General features: G+C 46.6%; 1 protein-coding gene across 6 annotated transcripts in view; it reads right to left on the reverse strand.

Annotated features, from left to right (window-relative positions):
* PDPK1 (3-phosphoinositide dependent protein kinase 1) overlaps positions 1–22,493 on the reverse strand; it is an 83,949-nt gene that overhangs the window by 17,660 nt on the left and 43,796 nt on the right. For all 6 annotated transcript variants that reach the window (XM_023616528.2, XM_070231150.1, XM_023616526.2 and 3 more), the window contains 5 exons: positions 14,618–14,693; positions 9,976–10,044; positions 9,639–9,735; positions 8,455–8,628; positions 4,812–5,029 (listed from right to left, as the gene is read on the reverse strand). In XM_023616528.2, the coding sequence (XP_023472296.2) occupies positions 4,812–5,029; positions 8,455–8,628; positions 9,639–9,735; positions 9,976–10,044; positions 14,618–14,693 (634 nt within the window). The remainder of the gene's footprint in view (positions 1–4,811; positions 5,030–8,454; positions 8,629–9,638; positions 9,736–9,975; positions 10,045–14,617; positions 14,694–22,493) is intronic.

Raw genomic sequence — 22,493 nt, forward strand, 5'->3', positions numbered from 1 at the left:
TAGATGCAGAAAAAGCATTTGACAAGATCCAACATTCATTTATGATAAAAACTCTCAATAAAATGGGTATAGAAGGAAAGTACCTCAACAAAATAAAGGCCGTATATGACAAATCCACAGCTAACATCATACTCAATGGTGAAAAACTGAAAGCCACCCCTCTGAGAAAAGGAACAAGACAAGGGTGCCCACTCTCACTACTCGTATTCAATAGTACTGGAGGTTTTGGCCAGAGTAATTAGGGAAGAGAAAGAAATAAAAAGTATCCAAATTGGCAATGAAGAAGTGAAACTCTCACTGCAGAAGACATGATTCTATATATAGAAAATCCTAAAGAATCCATCAGAAAACTATTAGAAATAATCAACAGGTACAGCAAAATTGCAGGGTACAAAAGTCAACTTAGAAAAATCAGTTGCATTTCTATACTTACAATGAACTAACAGAAAGAGAACTCAAGAATACAATCTCATTTACAATCACAACAAAAAGAATAAAATATCTAGGAATAAATTTAACCAAGGACATGAAAAACCTATACAATGAAAACTGTAAGACATTATTGAAAGAAATTGATGATGAGATAAAGAAATGGAAAGATATTCCATGCACATGGATTGGAAGAACAAACATAGGTAATGAGTCCATATTACCTAAAGCAATCTAGAAATTCAATACAATCCCATTCAGAATCCCAATGACATTCTTCATGGAAATGGTACAAACAATCCTAAAATTAATATGGGGTGACAAAAGACCGTGAATAGCTAAAGGAATCCTGAGAAAAAAGAACAAAGTTGGAGGCATCACAATTCCTGACTTCAAAATATACTACAAGGCTATAGTAATCAAAACAGCATGGTACTGGTACAAAAACAGACACAGATCAATGGAACAGAATTGAAAGCCCAGAAATAACACCACACATCTACGGACAGTTAATCTTCAACAAGCGGCCAAGAACATACAATGGAGAAAGGAAAGTCTCTTCAATAAATGGTGCTGGTAAAACTGGACAGACACATTCAAAAGAATGAAAGTAGACCGTTATCTTTCACCATACACAAAAACTAACTCAAAATGGATCAAAGTCTTGAATGTAAGACCTGAAACCATAAAACTCCTAGAAGAAAATATGAGCAAGTACACTCCTTGACATCAGTCTTAGAAGCATCTTTTCAAACACCATGTCGACTCAGGTAAGAGAAACAAAGGAAAAAATGAACAAATGGGACTACATCAGACTAAAGAGCTTCTCCAAGGCAAAGGAAACCAGAAACAAAACAAAAAGACAACTCACCAACTGGGAGAAAATATTTGCAAATCATATATCTGACAAGTGCTTAATCTCCAAAATATATAAAAGACTCATACAACTCAACAAAAAAACAAACCACCTGATCAAAAAACGCCCAGAGGATATGAACGGATATTTTTCCAAAGAAGATACACAGATGGCCAACAGGCACATGAAAAGATGTTCAACATGGCTAACTGTTAGGGAACTGCAAATCAAAACTACAGTGAGCTATCACCTTACACCTGTTAGAATGGCTATAATTATCACAACAAAAAATAACAAACATTGGAGAGGATGTGGAGAAAAGGGAACCCTCATACACTGCTGGTGGGAATGCAAACTGGTGCAGCCACCATGGAAAACAGTATGGAGGTTTCTCAAAAAATTAAAAATAGGGGCCAGGGGCTGGCCCCGTGGTCAAGTGGTCAAGTTTGCGCAGTCTGCTTCAGCAGCCCAGGGTTTCACCAATTCGGATCCTGAGCGCAGACCTAGCACCACTTATCAAGCCATGCCGAGGCAGCGTCCCACACAGTGGAGCCAAAAGCCTCTACAACTAGAATATATACAACTATGTACTGGGGGGCTTTGGGGAGAAGAAGAAGAAAAAAAAAGATTGGCAACAGATGTTAGCTCAGGTGCCAATCTTTAAAAAATATATATACATACATATAGGGGCCAGCCCGGTGGCATAGTGGTTAAGTTCACATGCTCTGCTTCAGCAACCCAGGGTTCATGGGTTCAGAACCCGGTACAGACCTACACACCACTCATCAAGACATGCTGTGGTGGCATCCCACATACAAAATAGAGGAAGACAGGCACAGATGTTAGCTCAGCAACAATCTTCCTCAAGCAAAAAGAGGAAGAGCACTAGCAGATATTAGCTCAGGGCCAATCTTCTTCACCAAAGAAATAAATAAAATAAAAATAGAAACACTATACAACCCAGCTATCCCACTACTGGGTATTTATCCAAAGAACTTGAAATCAACAATTCAGAGAGACTTATGCACCCCTATGTTCACTGCAGCATTATTCACAATAGCCAAGACACAGAAGCAACCCAAGTGCCCATCTACTGATAGAGTGGATAAAGAAAGAATACTATTCAGCCATAAAAAAAGAGACAAAATTGTCCCATTTGAAACATGGATGAACCTTGAGGGTCTATTATCTTAACAGAAATAAGCCAGACAGAAAAAGAGAAACATCACATGATTTCACTCATATGTGGAAGATACCCATGTAGACAAAGAGAACAGATTGGTGGTTACCAAAGGGGAAGGAGGTTGGAGTGTGAGCATAAGGATTAAAGGGGCACACGTATATGGTGACTGACAAATAATGTACACCTGAAATTTCACAATGTTATAGACTATTATGACCTCAAGAAATTTTTTTAAAAGACAAGAAAACACACATTCCATTAGCCATCAAAGCAATAATGTCATCCTATAGCACATAGCCTTTGAAAAACCCTGCTACACATTCATAGAGAATTAAGAGTGAAAAAAGAAAATATCATCTTAGTATTATTTCAAAATTATCATTATGGTCCATAGGCCATGCACTGAGAACCACTGTTGTAAAGAACAAAGTGCCCAAGGGACCTCCCACTGGCCAAGCAAGAGATGCCCTCAAGCTCTCTACAGTCACCAGCTTGAGAATGGGCCCACATCTGGAAGAAAGGGAAGCAAACCCAGAACAAAGAGCAGGCAGGAGGATGCACGACGTGACTTGCTACTAGGTGCTCTGTTCTGCCTAGACCAGCAGGCTGAATTCAGGGTCTGGGCTGCCCAGGGCCTCTGGCAGAGGTACACAGGTCTTCTGGGGAGTCACCTATGTGCCTGCGCTTCTCCATCGTGCTCTGCTCCCGGCCAAGCATGAGGGGAGAACACAGCAGGCCCATCTGAGGGATCCCGACTGGCATCACATGGGCCCAGGAAGCTCCCACACAACCCAGCGAACGGACCTACTCAGAGCGTGTGGCCCAGCAGTGCCAAACTGTTTTGGCCAGAGCCCCTTCCCTCCTGCTCAGGACATATTAGAACTCCTAGTAATGTTAATTTAGGAAATATAAATTCTCGACAAGTGTAGATGATTTCAGTTGGCCCATATCTAAACTCACTTTTTCTAGAGGCAATAATTTCTAACGGTACAAAATCCTAGCTTCATCCGTGTGCTGCTTTTCCTCTGCGCCCCACCTCCTACTTGCTCTCATTCCTCCACACAATCTCCGCTAAGTCATGTCTTCTCTCTTGCCTAGCCAAGCCCTCAAATCCTGGCCTGCCTTCTCCTCCCACCTCCACATACCTCCTACCCCAACATAACTTCCCGAAAAACACCGCCCCACCCCCAGCCTCAGACTCCTCTGTCCACGTGGGAGGTGACACCATAAAAATTCGTGAAGAAAGCGTCCGGGTGGAGCAGCTCTTCTCAACATGACCGAGACAGAAAACAGAAAATAAAGACAGACAGGTTTGACTTTGTAAGAATTTGCAACTTCCACACAAAAACACACACAAACAACTGAAGAGAAAAACTGAAGAAAAATGTTTGCAAAATATCAGAGAAATATTCTTCATATCTATGGCTCTTAAAAGTCAATTTTAAAAAGATGCAAGAAGAAAAAGACAAAGAACCACAAAAAATGAATACAAACGACCAGTGAACATACAAGATGTTTGCCTCAGTAAGAATACAAAAGCAAATTCACATGGGCCCATTTTTAGAGCATCAAAACACGCAGGCAAAACCCCTGGGAAATGGGGTTCTCAGGCCCCACGGAGACAAAGTATCGCCTTCTTCATTTTTTTAAATTTTTAATGTTTTTTTTTTTTGAGGAAGATCAGCCCTGAGCTAACATCTGCCACTAATCCTCCTCTTTTTGCTGAGGAAGACTGCCCCTGAGCCAACATCCGTGCCTGTCTTCCTCCACTTTATATGTGGGACGCCTACCACAGCACAGTTGCCAAGCGGTGCCATGTCTGCACCTGGGATCCAAACCAGCAAACCCCGGGCCACGGAAGCAAAACGTGTGCACTTAACCACTGCACCACCAGGCCGGCCCCTCACCTTCTTAAATGTGCACCCCTCACTCCACCTGCCACCCCAAGATTCTACCTTAAAGGAAATATTCAGACAAGTGGGAAAAGCTATGTACAAAGGATGATTTACAACACCAAAACTCTGGAACACCCCAAACATCTCCCCACAGGGCAGTGGTTATTTAAATCATGGTGAATCCACGTGGCATGCCCGACTCACTGGGCCCCTGAGGGTCCCAAACCCGCTCCCGCCCTGGGCAGATGCCTCCCAATACCCATTTCCAGTTGGACTCTTTGCAGAGCGTTAAAGGCAGTTGTGGGAGATGTGAGGCAGTACGAAGCCGTTACGGAAAGTGGTGACAAAGACGAGGTGCCTGGCTCTCTCAGTTTCCCACGCCTCGAGTCCCCAGGTCTTCTGCTCTGCATTTCTAAATGAAGCACTGCTTCCGTCTATAAATTCTTACCACGGGTTTCCACTGGCCTGCTTCTCCAATAATAACCTCTTCTCATCTTCAGAAAATTGTAAGTCCAGTTCAAAAGAATTAGTGTCCAGGTCATGGATATACTGCTCAATGTTGCTGCCCGCCCTCTGCGGCAGAGCTGCGTCCGAGGCAGACAAGGAGTGGGAGGACGATGACGATGACACCTGCATGCAGCCAAACTGGCTCAGGAGATTGTCGTACTGCACAGGGAAGAAGGAAAAGTGAGAACACTGCCTTAATTTTCCCTAGAGTCCAAAGATGCAGACACACTCTAACCTGTCTTACACCCAGCAAGCTCACACCCCAAAGGCCCCAAGGCCTCCGTGGGAGATGAGCTGCAGAGCCCAGCCCAGCTCTGTTTTTCCTGGTCAGTGTGGGCAGCCGATTTCGCCTCTACTGGATGGCTGGCCATTGAACCAAGGCAGGGCTGGATCCTTCCTGGTCTGGGTTCCCCTTCTGATGGGAACATGAAAAGATGTTTGCCCCAGAGAAGGGCTAACCTTCAGTCTTCATGTACAGAAGGGGAGACCTGAGACTTGGAGGCTGCTGACCTCTGCGAGTCCCTGTGTTGCCTGGACTAGAGGAGGGGGTCGGGACACCTGCTGGGAAGAGGAAGGACGGGATGTGCATGGCCCCACAGGATCCACCTCCAAGGCGGAGAGGCTCAGTGGCAGGACCCTGGGAGTTCCGGCACCCTCCTCCTTTGGTCTCTGTGCACTCAAACACTCCTAGGGCCACTGACCAAGCCAGAGAGCCCCCAGCAAAGAGCTGGGGAGGAGTGGCCACCCTGGACAGCCTGCTCCCCATGGCTACAGGCCCCACACTTGAGCCCTGTCATGGCTAACAATGAGGGAAAAGCAAAGATGCCCCCAGCAATAGCCAAGACGAGAGTGCAGCACGTCCTTCCAAGTCCCCTGTTCCTCCAGAAAGGCCCGAGCCACCAACCACAGAGGTTGGCCCCCTTCTGCAGACCCTGCACCCACCCTCCTCACTTGCTGCCCCAAGCGGTCTTGTCCCAACTGCTCACACAGCACCAGCAGCAGCCTCAGCCCCGCCTCACTGGTCCTGGGGAGGAATGACCCCAAGACACTCCCAAAGCCATTCCATCTAAGGCCTTGTTCTGGTGCATTCTCCACTTCTTCTCTGAGGACATCCCAGGCCGAGGCCACCTCTACACATCATCTCACAGTTTACAGAAGTTTCCACAAGGCCCCGAGGTGTCTCAACAAGCCTGCAAAGACCGTGAGATGGCTGTTACCATCAACCCATTTCTGAAATGGGGAAACTGAGGCTCAGAACTTGCCCAAGGTCACACTCCAAATTCAGAACCGGTCCTCTGCATCTTTCCAACACAGTGGCTGCCTTGTTCCCATCACAGAGCTGTGGGTTTATAGGCTGTTGGCTTACCACCACAACCACCACTTGCTGGGCGATTCCTGTCCTGTTCCCCAGGGAAAGTTCCAGATGCTCTCTACTCTTCTCCCTTCAGCAGCACCTAGTCCAGACCCTCCGCACAAAACCCAGGCCAAGAAAGGATATGTGATGGGGGGTAACCCTGGGCTGGAGCAGAGATGCTCACCAACACGTCACAAGGAAACTCCCAACTGTGCTGGTCCAAGACTGAACCTTCTCCAAGGAGCCACACCTGCGTGGCTCACTCAGCATCCCACCACCAGCATTACCACCAGCCACTGGCGGGGGATCAGGAACACGGAAGAGAACTAAGCACCTGCTCCCTTCGTTCTCTGAATAAAGACATGTTACAGCTCCGCGCCCTCAGAGGGAAGCCCCCTGCCTGCTGCAAAGGACCCTGGGCTCTCTTGGAGCCTCTCGGGCGAGACTGTCATGCTCCGTGATACACTGTCAACACCTGCAGGAAGGGAGCGCCCCCTGGAGCAGGTTTTCTCTGTATCTGACACCTTTCCAGGTCAAAGTCTTTTTGAAGGCTCACTAACTGTCCAAACGTGAATCTGGTGTACGGAGCTTTGTCTGAGTACTTTCCAAGCCTTTCAAACTACACAGCTTTCAAAGGTGAGGATGAGCCATTTAACAAAAAGCAAGCTGTTAACACATGAAGCCGGTTTTAAGACAGTAACACGCGAGTACCAAGAAGCCAGAGCTCTCAACACAGCAAATGGGATGAAACAGCAGACAGAAGGCCTGCAAAAGACACTCCAGTGTGCACACACACACAACACACGAAGCCGAGCTCCCCGGGCACTGAGATCCCAGACACCCAGGGCCTACGCAGCTCCTTCAGAGCTCAGCCGACCAAGCAAGCTACTTCCCTGGGACACCCCTGCCAAAGATACTGGAGACCCCGACCCACTCTTGCTGGCCATGACTCAGGAGTAACATCAGAGCTGAGGAGGGCACCCAGGGCCAGGGGAGCGAGTCCTGGGGCTGAATCCTCTCAGTCTGCACCAGTGGCAGCTGCAGACAGCCTTGGCCACTGTGGGCGGAAGGAGGTCAGGGGTGAGCACAGATGGCTCTCCACATCTGGCTCCATTCGCGTCTGCGCACAAAGGATATTTCAGGACAAAAAAGGGAGTGTGTTGCTTACCACAGTAGGTAGGAGACACAGGGAGCTCTTGGTCTCCAAGAGGTGATACCAGTAGTGATTCAACTTAGCTTTGGATGACTTTTAGATAAAATCTAGAATTCCCCAGTCAACTGGAGTGGGACTCTACACGATAATTGGTTAGAATAAGCCACAATGACAGAAATCAAACCTGAAGAATGCACTATCAATGATACTAACAACACTAGAAATCATGTTTAAATATGGGAGTCATGGTGGTGGTGAGGAGGGAGCACCAGAATACCCAGAAGTTGATAACTGAAGGTGGCTGATGGTTACCCGCAGCTCACCGTACTCCTCTGTCCCCTTCCATATGTTTCACATCTTCCATAAGGAAACTTTAAAGAACAAAGGATACTAAAGACCCTACATCTGAGGTCCAGCCGGTGACTGCGGCTTCCGAGAAACCCCAGGGTGCTGCACCCCTCAGGCCTGTGCCACAGTCCCCACTTCTACCAGGCATTAAAAGCCAACAGTGACCAGTGTCCACCCTCAATCCCCTATTTCCAGAAAGTTCAAAGCAGCAGCACCCTGGGCTTTTCTCGGAAAAATCAGAAACATTCCAGAACATCTTTAGACACACTATTATAAAGGCACCAGCCAGAAGGAGAAGACAAGCCCACCTGGAGACTTGGCACCCAGGAGCCAAAGGGGACGAGAGGAAGGTGTCGCTCCCACTGGCTCTAGGCTCCTCCCACCCCACATCTGGATCTGGTTTGACCCCTTTGGGTGAAAATTAACTAGAGGAAATGAGAAAAAGGGACTTGCCCACCCCAGAGCCTGGCAATCTGTACTCGGGGCAGACGTGCAGACAGAAGCCTCATTGGCCCATCTAGCTGAGAGACTCAGACTTGGGGCCATTAAGTGTTGTTCAACCACCAACAGATCTATGCTGGCTTCCCCTTTAGCCACTCATCCTACAAACTGGGGTCCCATGGCTTGCGGGCACAAACTCCCTGTGCACAGAGGAATGATTTTCACACAGCCTGACAAGCAGAATTCATTTTTCCCTGGGCTGTTTCCGACAGATGTGAGCCAGCTTACGTTGCCATAGCAGTCTTCATCATCTTCCGACATGGCTGGTAAGTAAGCTGTGAGCTTTGGAGGCGTCTGATGGTGCAGATTCTCCCACGTGATGGACTCAAAGAATGGATGGGCTTTCAGAGGGCCGTATCCTTCCATTTCTTCACAGCCTAATCGCTTTGTGGCATCTAAAACCTTAAAAGTTGAGACAAATCAGTGTCAGGGTTAAAAAGTAATTCTGACAAAAATATTCTTTTTGAGTAGTTCTTTTCAATTCTTAGTATCTCCTGGAAATAGGAAGGGCACCATGGCCTGTCTGCCCAAGCCCACAGGAGGCCAGGGACCACGGAGTCCTCTGGGGCTCCTTCACTTCTCTCAGTCTTTATCCTTTTCCCTCTCACAAGTGACAGTGAATCACAACCTCAAAATTTAATGAAGAACAGCAAGTATTCTTTTAAAATGTACACTTAAAAATCCTAAAACAAAAACAAGAAATGAACTATTGATGTCAGTAACAAAGAGAACGAAGAACTTGTCTGGACAGTAAGCTATCACAGATGGAAGTAAAGCGCCCCCTCCTACCAGCGCTTGATCTCAAAGGGTCTCCTCCAGAGCTCGGATGCTCACGCACCCCCACCCCCAGACCCACAGAGGATCAAGAGCACACCACCACTGAGGTAGAATCAACCCTGCTCCCCCAAGATCAGTTAAGTCAAGGTCCAGAGCCAAAGCACCCCAGGGGCAGGGACACAGCAGTTTCTAGAACATAAATGGACATACCTGTCCTGGTAAAACTGTTTACCTTTGCCATATTACCTGGGTTTATCTTTACACCCTTCATGTAGCTGACTCTAAAGGTGATATTCACAGATGTCACTAAGTAGGACTGACAGCCACCTGCCATTGTAACACACCCAGTTGCTCCATCAGGTAACTTAAAACGCTATGTATGTTGATGAGCAAATGCAAAATGATACAGTAATTTCCTGTCTTATTCAGGTCAAGAATCAGTCATTTGGAAATTAAAAAGAGCTTATAATGAGATGAAACAGAAGATACGAGCCCATCTACAATCACCATCACCCCTGAAACACCCTCTGATTAAACGCAAGTGCCTCCAGGAAAGCCCCTCTGACGGCAGTTCCAGAGGGACTCAGACTGTGGATATCAGATCATCTTACCAGAAGAAAATTCAAAATATTTACCAAAAGCTTTTCCACAAGGTCTCTTGCCTTAGGGAAGAATTTTTCAGGAAAGTCATATTCCAATTTAATGATCTTCTGAAATATAAGATATTCGTTTCTGTAAAATAAGAAAAATCATCATTCCAGACAAGGTCACACAAACCTCCCCAGTACAGAGCTGTACTGTAACTTTCCTGGGACGGTGGCCTCCCTCTCTCCCCACAGAGCCACCATGTTCACTAAAGAATCGTCATGCAAGTTCCTCCCCACCTTTGCCCAGCCCCTGGGACTGCCACCTCGCACTTCTCTTGTCAGGCTGCTGCGATGGGCTGCGGGGAGAGAGGGAGCAGTCTCTTACCCGGCTCGGAATGGTGGCAGTCCTGCCACAAGCTGGTATATTATGCATCCAAGAGCCCAAAGGTCTGAACTTTAACGGAGGGGGGAGACAAAGAAGAATGACATTTGTAAAATTTCAGTGACAAGCACAATTCATTTCTATACCATCTGTTCATACTACCCTATTTCAGCTTCCAATCTACTCTTCCTGTTTAGAATCAGGTCAATGTGAAGATGGGAACCTGCTCCGGGCCCTTTAAGAAGGGCCTCCCTGGGGACCTGGGTCCAGAGGATGCCACGCACAGCAGGCACCACTGGACCAGGCCATGTGGCCACCCTCACAGCTTTGCCGCCTCAAATGGGGGCTACCAACTTCCTCACAGGCCCAATCCAGTCCTGAAGAGGCAGCAGAGTTCACTCCTGACTACAACAGAAAAGCACCTTCTTCCAGTGCTGGGGCTGGGGGTGGTTAGGTGGCCTGAAAGGGCTTGCCCATGTCACTGGCAGGTTGGTAGTACTAAGAATAAACTCAGATTCTCTCATAACTCACTCAGTGTTTGCCCCCAGGACACAGACACAAGTGCACGTATGCCAAGGAGCCAAATCAGACAATCCATAGGATGTGTACAAAGCAAGCTTTCTCTTTCCCTTCTTGGACTCGCTGTGCAAAGCCCTGCCCCTCCTTTATAAACCTTTTAATTATACAGTTTAAAAGAAACACACTGCAGCTCTAAAGGGGCTGCTCTCCTCGCCCTTGATGTCACCCCCGATCTCACCTTGCTTTCGTTCATTCTCTCTCCTCAGTGCCATCTCAGAGCTCAGACTGAGATCTAATTTGCATATTTTATTTTCTCTGGAAGGTTTGAATTCTATTCCCAGCTCAGCCCTACGAAACTATCAAGATGCAACCTCGCCCCACAAAGCCAGCTGCTCCCCTACCAAGCCCTAAATGTATGTAGGGTTCATGGGTTGCTGGATACAATCAGTTTCTGGAAGAGGCCACAGCCTGGCATTCTGGAAGATGAAACTGTAGGGCGTGGGTGGAGACAACAGTCCAACCGCAGCGCCAGGGGCCGTGGGCGAAGGCTCTGTCCTTGCAACCCCATCACCAGCACAGCAGCCCTGGAGCAGACAAGGCACTTGATGTGGGTTTAAAATCCAGCAGATCAGAAATCTGAGTCACAACATAGAGATGGAGTGGAGGACATTTAAAAAATAAAAGTATATGGGGGCTGGCCCCGTGGCCGAGTGGTTAAGTTCGCGCACTCCGCTGCAGGCAGCCCAGTGTTTCGTTGGTTCGAATCCTGGGCGCGGACATGGCACTGCTCATCAAGCCCCGCTGAGGCAGCGTCCCACATGCCACAACTAGAAGGACCCACAACGAAGAATATACAACTATGTACTGGGGGGCTTTGGGGAGAAAAAGGAAAAAATAAAATCTTTAAAAAAAAAAAAAAAAGAAAACAATAAAAGCATAGGGGCCGGCCCGGTGGTGCAGCAGTTAAATTCACACGTTCCGCTTCTCGGCGGCCTGGGGTTCGCCGGTTCGGATCCCAGGTGTAGACATGGCACCGCTTGGCAAAAGCCATGCTGTGGTAGGCGTCCCATGTATAAAGTAGAGGAAGATGGGCATGGATGTTAGCTCAGGGCCAGCCTTCCTCAACAAAAAGAGGAGGATTGGCAGTAGTTAGCTCAGGGCTAATCTTCCTCAAAAATACAAAAATAAAAGTACATTCTACTCTGTATTTCTACACTTGGTTTTCTCCACTGTTTAGTCTAGTTAAAATGGGGAGCTACACAAGCTAACAGAAAAGCACTGGCCATTCAGCGTGGAAGCACCAGAGATGAGGGGCAGCGCTGTGGGCAGGGCTGCCTCTGCTGCTTTCACAGGGTCATCTCCAGGGAGTGGAACTGCCAGGAGACCTGGCTTTTGGGCTAACTTTTTACCTCTGTGAATTATTTGAATGTTTTATCATCAGCAGGCATCTTATCATTTCAATAATACAATAAAAACTAAAGGGGGAAGCCTGTGTAACATTTCTGGAAAGCAGGATGGACCAAAGATTTTTAAAATGCTCGGTTAGATCAAGTCATTCTACTTCTTGAAATCCAAATAGACAACTTGGGGCAGCCCTGGCACTACCCAGCAGACACCCTCTCTCTCCCACCAGACGGGCAGGAGTGCCCTTCCTCCCCACAGCACAGGACACGTGGCACACAGCAAGCATGCCAGATTGTGTCAAATAAATGAAAACCACAGCAATGTCCAACAATCAACAAAGAGTTTGATGAACTACAATAAATTTATATATTGGAAAACCACACAGCTGTTAAAAAGGTCTGCAAATAATTTTAGTGATGTGGGGAAATACTCATTATATAATCGCAAGAAGTAGGATCAAAATTGGTTATTCAGTATGACTCCAGTTGTATAAAAATTATGTAAATACAGAGAAACATACAGTAAAAAATAAGAGGAAAGACAGACCAAATCTACCTGTGACTACGGTGGATTGGAGAGTATGAGTGTTTTTTGTTCTTTTATTCTCCATATTTTCTAAGAATTCTTTACACTGAATAGGTATTACTTTTACAATCAGAAAAAAATTCTTAACTGTTTTTAAATAAACATCACATGACTAAAAAATTTAAAAGCATAAAAAGATATATATTGATGTCTCCCTCACAATCCTGTTCAGATAAACACTATTACCCATTTCTTATATATCCTTAGAGAGTTTTAAAGGCATGGACAAGCGGCTCTGGTAGACATTCTCCTGCTTTCACACAGAAGGTAGCCACTCTGAGTCTTACTTATCTCACTCAGTAGAGCTTGGAGACCCTCCGCCATCAGTGCTGAGGAGCTGCCTCATCCTACAAGCAAACCCCAAGGTGAGGAAGAGCTAGTTCTTGGGCAGCGATGATGTACACTTCGAGAATCTGGCCAACAGCACACACTACCCGAGGAGGGTTCCTCAGCCTCGGCCCTGAGGACAGCTGGAGCCGGTCATGTCTGCCGTGGGGCCGTGTATGCATTGCAGGATGCTGAGCACTGTCCCTGGCCTCCACCCACTGGATGCCAATAGCACTTTCCCCCTACTCCCGCCAAGCTGTGACACCAAAACTGTGTCCAGACATGGCCAATGTTCCCTGGGGGTCAGAATCGCCCCAGTGGGGAAGCCCTGACCTACAATAGTGTCTATCCCACAGTAAGAACTCAAAATCTGTTGATTGAATAAAGGTGAAAAAACAAAACAATGGGGCCGGGCCCGTGGTCCAGTGGTTAAAGTTCCAAGTGCTCCACTTCGGCAGCCCAGGTTCACGGGTTCAGATCCCAGGTGCAGACCTACTCTGCTCATCAGCCATGCTGTGGAGGCATCCCACAGGGACAAAATAGAGGAAGACTGGCACAGATGTTAGCTCAGGACTAATTTTCCTCAAGTTGGGGGCGGGGGTTTGGCAAAAGATGTTAGCTCAGGATGAATCTTCCTCACAAAAAAAAAAACAAAGAGCCCTAAGACTGCAAAGATGCTCAAGTTTACTTTTGCAGAGCATCCCGCCACCCATCATCATGTCCATGCCCTAGCTCTACCCCATGAAAAAGAGATTTCTAAAAGCTATCATGCTCAAAACACAAAGCTGCCATCCCCAGAACCATTCACTCCTCTGCAGCCTCTGGCACAGTCCCTCTATCACTCTTGGAAGGTGGCCCCTTGCAGCCTGCCAGTGCAGGACACTGACCATCTGGCCCTCTGTCAACTCAAGGCAGGGTGCCAGTGGGCCAAGCATCTGACCGGTCCAGGGCAGGAAGAATCCAAGGAAAAGCTTCGACCACAGAACTTGTCACCTTCTAGAACCACTTCCCAAACTCTGAAACCCCAGACTCTACTGCCACCTCTCAGTTCTCCATCTGCCTCATGTGCACCCAAGACAGCTCCCCAGATTCCTCTCTGCTCTTGCCATTGTGCCCCCACCTTCCTCTCCTCCACTGCCCAGCTGCCCTGCCACTGACCCTTCTCCACTCTCCAGACTTCTGTCCCTGCAAACAGAAACCCAGCTGCTGCATCATCTTCATGCATCCCTGCAATTCTAATTTTCACAACTGAGGGGCAGCAAGGCCCTCAACCCTGCAGCTACACCCACACCTGTCCCAGGTCTAAGCACTGGGCAGGTCTAGTTCATGCTGGATGGGCCCCTGCTGGGAAACTGGCCCCATCCCTCCCAGACACACTGCCTTCCAGGAGTCTTCTCACACTGTGCACAGCCTGTTACACTAAACAGCTGACCTGCAGCTGCGCCACTGCCAGGCTTCCCCCTGAGGCAGCACCAAGGATCCCCAGGTTCTGGGACACAGTAGAAAGCCTCAAGAAAATAATACAGACCTATCAGCCACACTTCTACCACTGAATAGCTATTCCTAAAGGAACAAGATCACATCCCAAAGCACAAAGCAAGAACTGCCCCAGAAAGTAGAAGTGTAACAATAAAAGCACACAGGTTATCAGAGGAAGGACGCCTGTTAAAGGCAAACGCTAACTTCTGCCCCAGCAGACTGAACTGTATAAAGGGCACAAAAGTCAAGCTGTTACCTACAAATATCACATGAAAAACAGACTCGCTACTTTAGAGACAAGAGAATTAGGGATCAGATGAAGGCAGGTTACCTTTTACAGGCCGATTTCTCTGTGAGCAGCTCTGGAGAAACATACTGGGCTGTTCCTACAAACGAGTTGGCCCTGGCTGATGAGAAGAGGGAAAAGGGAAAAAGGTCATGCAGAGACACAAAACATTCACAATCGTGGACACTGCACAGTTGACGTTCATCTATCAGGACATCATGGTTTAACGGGTGTAAACTAGAGCTTTTTGTCAGCACAGCACTCGTCACCTGGAATCGGACTGTCCACTCCTGAGACCTGCCTTGTCCAGGGCCCTCCCCTCATACCCCCTTCTAGGCCCTCTCCTCCAAGGGCTGGCTCAAAGGTCACTTGCTCAGTGACGCCTGCCCTGACCACCAGAGCAGCCCCTCCTGACCCCTTCTGCCTCACATCCTCCTGGCACCTCTCACCGACACACTAGAGTCACACTCGCCCAGCATTCTGCCAGCTGGGAGCATCTCAAGAACTGGGGTCTTGTCCATGTTTTTCACTGTTGGACCTGTAGTGCCTAAAACAGCCCTGGACATGCAACAAGCATGCACTGAACATGCGCAGAATGTGGGAAAGGACTGGATCCCTGCAGGCTGCTTGTAGGGCAGGGATACCCTCTCCTTGTAACAGACAGCTCAGGGAGGTTAGGGGCTATAAAGCGAAGAAGACTCTGGTGTCCTGGCCAGGGACCCTCTGCAACATCCTGCCGCCTCTAGCACTGGACTGTGTGATGCAAGGGTCACCAAGTTCAATTACAGAATTGTAGGGTGGGGCAGCAGCAGGACCCTCAGGACCTGCCCATCACTGGAGAGGGAAGGCACCGACACCCGTGTCACCCCAGTGACATCAGAGGTCATGTAGCCCTGATGGATCAGCACGATGGATACAGAGCATGAGCCAGCGTGCTGCCCTGACTCCGCTCCTGAGGCATCTCCCGGGGCAGCCTCCAGCACCATGGACGGCACAGCTGCTCTTGGCCTTTCCTCAAGACCTGAGGATGCAGGATCAGGGATTCTTGTGTGAGAGTCCCACCATCTGAGAGCAAATCACTTCTCTAAAGAGCTTATGAAATGCTGCCTCACCTCCAATGACTCCCTGGTGATGCCCCACATCACTTCCAGCAACCTGCCTCCCAAGACCCTCCACTGCCGGCACCACATAACCAGCACTCTGTGATCCGCTCTGAACAGCCGTCAGCAAGGCTCTGGTCCGCTCAAACAGGCCAGTGGAGGAGACTGCCTTTCCCACCAACAGGTCCCAGCATGACCCCATCTCCCACCCTGCCAACCCCAAGCAGACAGGATACATAGCACTGTGGTTTAACATTATTTTGCTCAGAGCAAACAGGCCCCTTTTACCTGACCTGACCCTTCTGCGGATCAAGCTGTCCTTTTCCTCAACATCTTTAATAATCTGCACTAGAAATTATTAGTCTCTAAGGACAAATTTTCCAAACCAACCTGAAATGTGTACACGGTAAAACATTACACCAATAAATACTGCTGAGAGGCCCTTGGACCTTCAGAACCACTCCTGAAATCCAGCAACACTAAAAGCAGGGACAGACCTCATGAAGGCTCGTGCCCATTGGGCTCACTGACAAGTGTCAGCATTCCTCTAGGCAGGGTTCTCAGCTGGGGACAAGTGGGGCCCCCAGGGGACATCCAGCAATGCCTGGAGACATTTCTAGCTGCCACAAGAGGAGCAGGAAAGGGCTACTGTCACCTAGTGAGTAGAAGCCAGGGATGCAGCTGACTACCCTGCAGGGCACCAGACGGACCTACAGCCGAAAATTCTCCAGCCCCAAATGTCCCCGGGGGCTCAGCTGAGAACCCCGGGTGGCCTCCATACAGCATCACTGGGACAGCGCTCTCCACAGGCACGAGTACCTGAGCTCCAAAGACAGAGACCTAACCACAGCAGGAGCAGCCAGCTCGGTTCTGGAACATTCTGGAGGAGTGGGAGCTGGCAAAGGGAGGCTGAAAGTCCTTCCTGCGTCTTTCCTTCACAAAATCACCCACCCTGCTACATGTATGCTCCAGTGCAGGGGAAGCATGCTTCTCTTCCTGTGCTGACTGAAGGCCCTGCACTGGGCACCTTGGCTTGGGCCTGACTCAGAAATAACCTGACATCAGGGTTATAGCTCCCTGCAGTAAAACACAATAGACCCATGTTTTGTCTGTCTACAAAATTCTTTAGCGTATACAGCTATAAATAATACAACACCTGAATTAAAATGCAAAAGGAACCAAGGGCCCACAGCCATACCAATTCAACCTGCAATGGTCTGCACTGAGACAGGCCCACTGACTACGGTGACATCCCCACCCGCCACTCCTGGGCCACCCCATAGCCAGAGGAGCTCCCCATGGAGGAGACTTCCTCCAAAGGCAGATGCCCAAGAAGAAAACACAGACAGGGTCAAGTGCTGCCTCTTCCTATTTGTCCCCAGACATGGTCTCTGTCCTCCTCTGTGCCCCAAGGCAGGATCCTGTGTACTGCAGCCCAGGAGCCAGCAGGAGCCCCAAGGGGGAGGCAGGAAAGCAGGAGAGAAATGAGGGCTATTCCTCCCATGCACCCCAATGCTGCACCCGTCTTCCACCACAGTGGGCCCCTCCAGGCCACTCCCGGGTCCCTCCCACCTGCCTCCTGGGGACCAAGGGGCTCACAGTCCCGCTGCGGGGATCCAGCCCTGTTGCTTCCTCCGCCCCACTCTCTCTCCCTAACTGGTCCCCTCAGTAAGTGATTTTCCTGTAAAGACCTCGGCCGCTTTTGCATCCTGCCAGGACCCTGACTGATACTGCCAAGAACACTGAGGTGATTCACAAGAGGGAAAAAAATAAACCAAGAGCCAAAATCAAATGAAACTATTTAATGGTGCAATGAATCAAAGAAATGAAATTAAAACAGGATAGGCTATCAAATCAGCAAAGATAAAAAAAGAAGGAAAATACACAGGGTTGCAAGGATTTGAGGAGACACGCTGCTACTGGTGGAAATATGAAATGGTGTAACTTTTGGGGGGGCAATTTTCCAATAAACATTAAAAGCCACAGAGAACAGGCTTGCCCTCTGACCCGGGAAATCCATTTCTGGCACGTGATCCTTAAGGCGGGCCCAGCAGCGGGACAAGGTGGATCCACCGGTGGGCTGGGACCCGCACTTGATACTTCACTGCCTATTCAGTGTTTCCACTCTTCACAGTCATCATGTGCTGCTTCTGTGATTTCTATTTTTTTAAATGCTATTATTACAAGTCCCAGAAAAATACTTTTATATGGAAAAATATATATGCGCATAATTAAAGAATGCAGGCTATCAAACAGTACATAGACGTGTTTGTTCTTTTAAATAGCTACATTATGCACAAAACAAAGTCTAAAGGACATACACCCCCCAGTACTGGGCTGGGCTTTAAACAGTGAATCATGATGTCATTGGGACTGTGTTGTTGTTTTAAGCTTTCTGGCCCTGGGTCTGCTTGTCTCCCATGACACCTGCCGCTTCCTCTTCCCCAGGAGCCTGTGCCCACCTTCTTAAAGGCGGGACTCCAAGTCCCTGGCGAAGTATGAAGACACTGCGTTGGAAAGGAGCTCTCGTTAGTGTAGAGATGAATGACTCCTTTGGAGTGTGGAAAAGAATATGACTGTCCTCGGAATCATTCTAAAGGCATAACCTAAAATATACAGGACTGCAAATGATGAAAGTATCAAAATATTAAAGTAATAAATGTGTGATATATCAATATAAGGTTTTCTTTATAAAGGCACTAAATAAAAAGGTCTGACAACTGGTCTAAAAATACTGTAATTCTGAAGTAGTGAAGAGCATAAACCATAATCAAGAATCTGTGACAACTGTAACAGGACATGAAGACATCTGTGATTTCAGCTGATGACACAGACATTTGTTGCCTGTCTTCATAACTGAAAGCAATGTTCGATTTTACTGAAACGTTATACTGAAAATAAGTAATTTTCTCCTCTCCAGCTTCATTGATGGCTGACTTCTATCTGCGACACCAGAGTAAGAGCCCCAGAGAGAGTATTAGAACACCACAGTGATAAACTAATTACCTCTACCTAGAAGTTCAGAGATTAGCCAAAGGTCAAACTTCTCCAGCTATTGGAAAACTAGGCCCAGAAGCCACTGCTGGCTAGCGCTGCCTCCTCTATGCCACTGACCCACTCAACAGAAGGCCACAAGGTGAGGGTAGAGGAGAAGGTCTTGGGCTGGGTTGTTGTCTCCACCCTTAAAATAGTTCAAAGAAACCGATCAGCATCCTGGACTGTGGACCGCTCTAGGCACCATACATCTGCAAGTCAGACTCTGGGGTGCCAGTGGGGAAGGAGGGACCTGAAGAAGTGTTCCTGAGGTCAGAGGACACCCACATTCTCTTCAAAGACAAAAGTGCAGACTGCTAGTGTTTTACAGCAAACACACTCAACAAAATGTGCTTACCTCTTGGACAGAAAATGAGCAAATTGAATACAGCAACACATAAAAAGGAGTATGTACCATGATCAAGTGGGATTTATCATGGGAATGCAAGGATGGTTCAACACATAAAATCAATCAATATATTGCATCATGTCATTAGAATAAAGGACAAAAACCATATGATCATCTCAATAGATACAGAAAAAGCACCTAGCAAAAATTCAACACTCCTTCACTATAAAAATATGTGACAAACCAGGAATAGGAGGGAACTTCCTCAACCTGATAAAGGCATCTACAAAAAAGCCACAACAAACATCACATTTGATGATGAAAGACTTGCAGCTTTCCCCTTAAGATAAGGAACAAGACAAAGATGCCAGCTCTGGCCACTTCTATTCAACATTGCACTGGAGGTTCTAGCCAAGGCAATTAGGCAAGAAAATGAAATAAAAGGCATCCAGATCAGAAAGGAAGAAGTGAAACTATCTTTAATCACAGATGACAAGATCTTGTATACAGAAAGTGCTAAGGAATCCACGAAAAAACTATTACAACTAATGAACAAGTCCAGCCAGGTTGTAGGACACAAAATCAGCATATGGAAATCAACTGTATTTCTATACACTTGCAAAGAACAATCTGAAAATGAAGTCCAGAAAACAATTTCATTTACAATAACCTCAAAAATAAAATAAAATACTTAGTAATAAATTTAACAAAAGAAGTGCAAGCTTATACGCTGAAAACTACAAAAGATTTTTGGAAGAAATTACAAAATATCTAAAGAAATAAAAAGACATCCCATGCTGAAGGATCAGGAGAATTAATACTGTTAAGACAGTGATACTTCCCAAGCTGACCTAAAGAGTCAACACAATCGCCATCCAGATCCCAGCTGGCTTTCACTTAGCACAATGATTTCAATGTTGTAGCATGTATGTATCAGAACTTTATTCCTTTTTAAAGCTGAGTAATATTCCACTGTATGGATGGACCACATTTTGTTTATCCATTATCAGTTGGACACTTGAGTTGTTTCTACCTTTTGGCTATTATGAATAAAGCTGCTATGAACATTCGTGTATAACTTTTTATGTGAACATGTTTTCAATTTTCTTGGATATATACCTAGAAGTATCGAATTAGTGAGTTATAAGACAACTACGTTTAACCTTTTAAGGAACTGTCACACCAAAGTGATTGCACCATTGGACATTCCTACTTGCAGACTATCAGGGTTTCAATTTCTCCACATCCTTGCTAAAACTTATCATCTGCCTTTTTGTTCATAGACATCCCAGTAGGTATGAAGTGGTATCTCCCTATGATTTTGATTTGCATTTCCCTAATGACTGCTGAGCATCTTTTCATGTGTTTCTCCCATTTGTTTATCTTCTTGGGAGAAACACCTATTCAGACCCTTTGCCTATTTTTTAATGGTCTTGTTTTTTGTTTTAGTTATGAGTTCTCTATATATTCTGAATACAAGTCCCTTATCAGATATATGATTTGAAAATATTTTTTCCTATTCAGTGGGCCGTCTTTTCACTTTCTTAATGGTATCACAGCACAAAAGTTTTAAACTTGATATACTCTGATTTATCTATTTTTTCTTCTGTTGCTTGTGCTTTTGGTATATAATAAGAAGCCACTGCTTAACCCAAGATCATGAAGATTTACTCCTATGCTTTCTTCCAAGAATATTATAATTTTAGCTTCTACATTCAGATGTCTGATCTATCCAAGTTAACACCTAAGTTAACTTTTGTGTATAGTGTGAAGTAGGGGTAATAATGTCTTTGATGCATTGGTCATCATTGGAGGATGATGGTGAACCAATTCATGGTTTTCAAAAGTGGCAAATAAAGGGGAAAAAAAGCAAGCAATTATCCTGTTTTTCCTTCATAATTGATAGCACTAGTTAACCAAATAGTTGCTATGGGGAAGTTTCTGTTTAAAGAAGAATTCCCACTCATCAATGAAAGACTTAGACTATCATCAATCTGCATTCCCTAATGAATAAATGGATCCAGGCCATTGTGGCTATAAAAGGATGGTGACATTACACAGAGAGAGAACTGGATTTATATCCTTCCTAATGAAGAACACATCATCACCAGCCTTTGGTGAGAGAGGATTCAACCTGAATGGGATCAAGCAGCCAGATCGAACTCCCAATCTACAGAAGGTACAGACAGGAGAGAAGCAAGTTACATGACTCCACAGAGACACAATCAGCAAGCTCTGGGAAACCCTATAAGACAAACGACCCGGTTTCTTTAACAGACAGAAGAGATAAAACAAACAAGGAAGGGAAGCTATAGGTTAAAACAAATTAGCTAAGTTCAACATGGGAACTTTATTTGAATCTTGATTCAAGTAAACAACCAAAAAATTATGATGTGGAATTACGATGATTAGAAATTTAACAATGACTAAACATTGACATATTAAGAAATTATTCTCAATTTTTTTGTATAAAAATTGTATGGTATGATAGTTACATTTTTTAAAAGAAGCTTTATATTTTAATGATAAATACTAAAATATTTACAGGGAAAACAAATCGATGACGGTGGGAATCAGGTCACATTTTTTATGGTCTGAATTTTTACAAAAAGCAGGTACTCCGTGTTTAAAAAAAAACAAAAACAACACACTCTATGCATCATAGCTATGACTAAACAAGTACCAATATTGAAAGGATCAGAATAAACCGTTTCTTGATGGGTAAGAGTTGTGTTGATGGTGTTAAGTATAGGGACTTGACTCTATCATGGGGGGGAGGGGGTCCTGCCCGTGCTAGAATGGTGGTAAGACAGAGGCGCTGTGAGAGGGTCTCAAATCAACAGCACACTGGGAGAGGGTCTGGATGACGACCATCTATAAAGGGGCCATGCAAAGGTGCGGCTGGAGTGACAGAGTGATTTAGATTCTGAAGCCTCCCCACTCCATTCCCTCTCCAGCCATCTGCCACCCCTCCCCTCCTATTTGGTGAGTGGAGCCTCCACACCAGAAAGGCCAGCACAACTCAGGACACAGGTTTCCAGACACAAACTCTAAGTCTGAACCTCTGGGGCACCCCAAGCTCCCCAAGCCTCTTGTAAAGAGGGCAACGGCCAGGGACACAGCCACAGACAGGGGCTACTCCACGTGATTAAGCTGCCCTCCCCTGGATCTATCTGTGGGACCCCTGGGCAAGGCTAGAAGTCACAAGTCCTCTGTGCCAGCACAGAAAGTCCTTGTCAATCCCACATGCCTTCAACAGCTGCCCTATTGTCTCCCACCTCGGTCCCTCACAGACACAGGGGCCACTCCAACCCAACACACAGCAGTAAGAGAGAGATACGGGCTCACCCCTTCCAGGATCGACCCACTGGGACAGAAGTCTGTGAGGACAGACAGCCTGTCGCTTGCTAGGAGGAGGGTGAAATATGCTCACTGCACA

This window comes from Equus caballus, chromosome 13, assembly GCF_041296265.1.
Source record: "Equus caballus isolate H_3958 breed thoroughbred chromosome 13, TB-T2T, whole genome shotgun sequence".
Classification (NCBI taxonomy): Eukaryota; Metazoa; Chordata; class Mammalia; order Perissodactyla; family Equidae; genus Equus; species Equus caballus.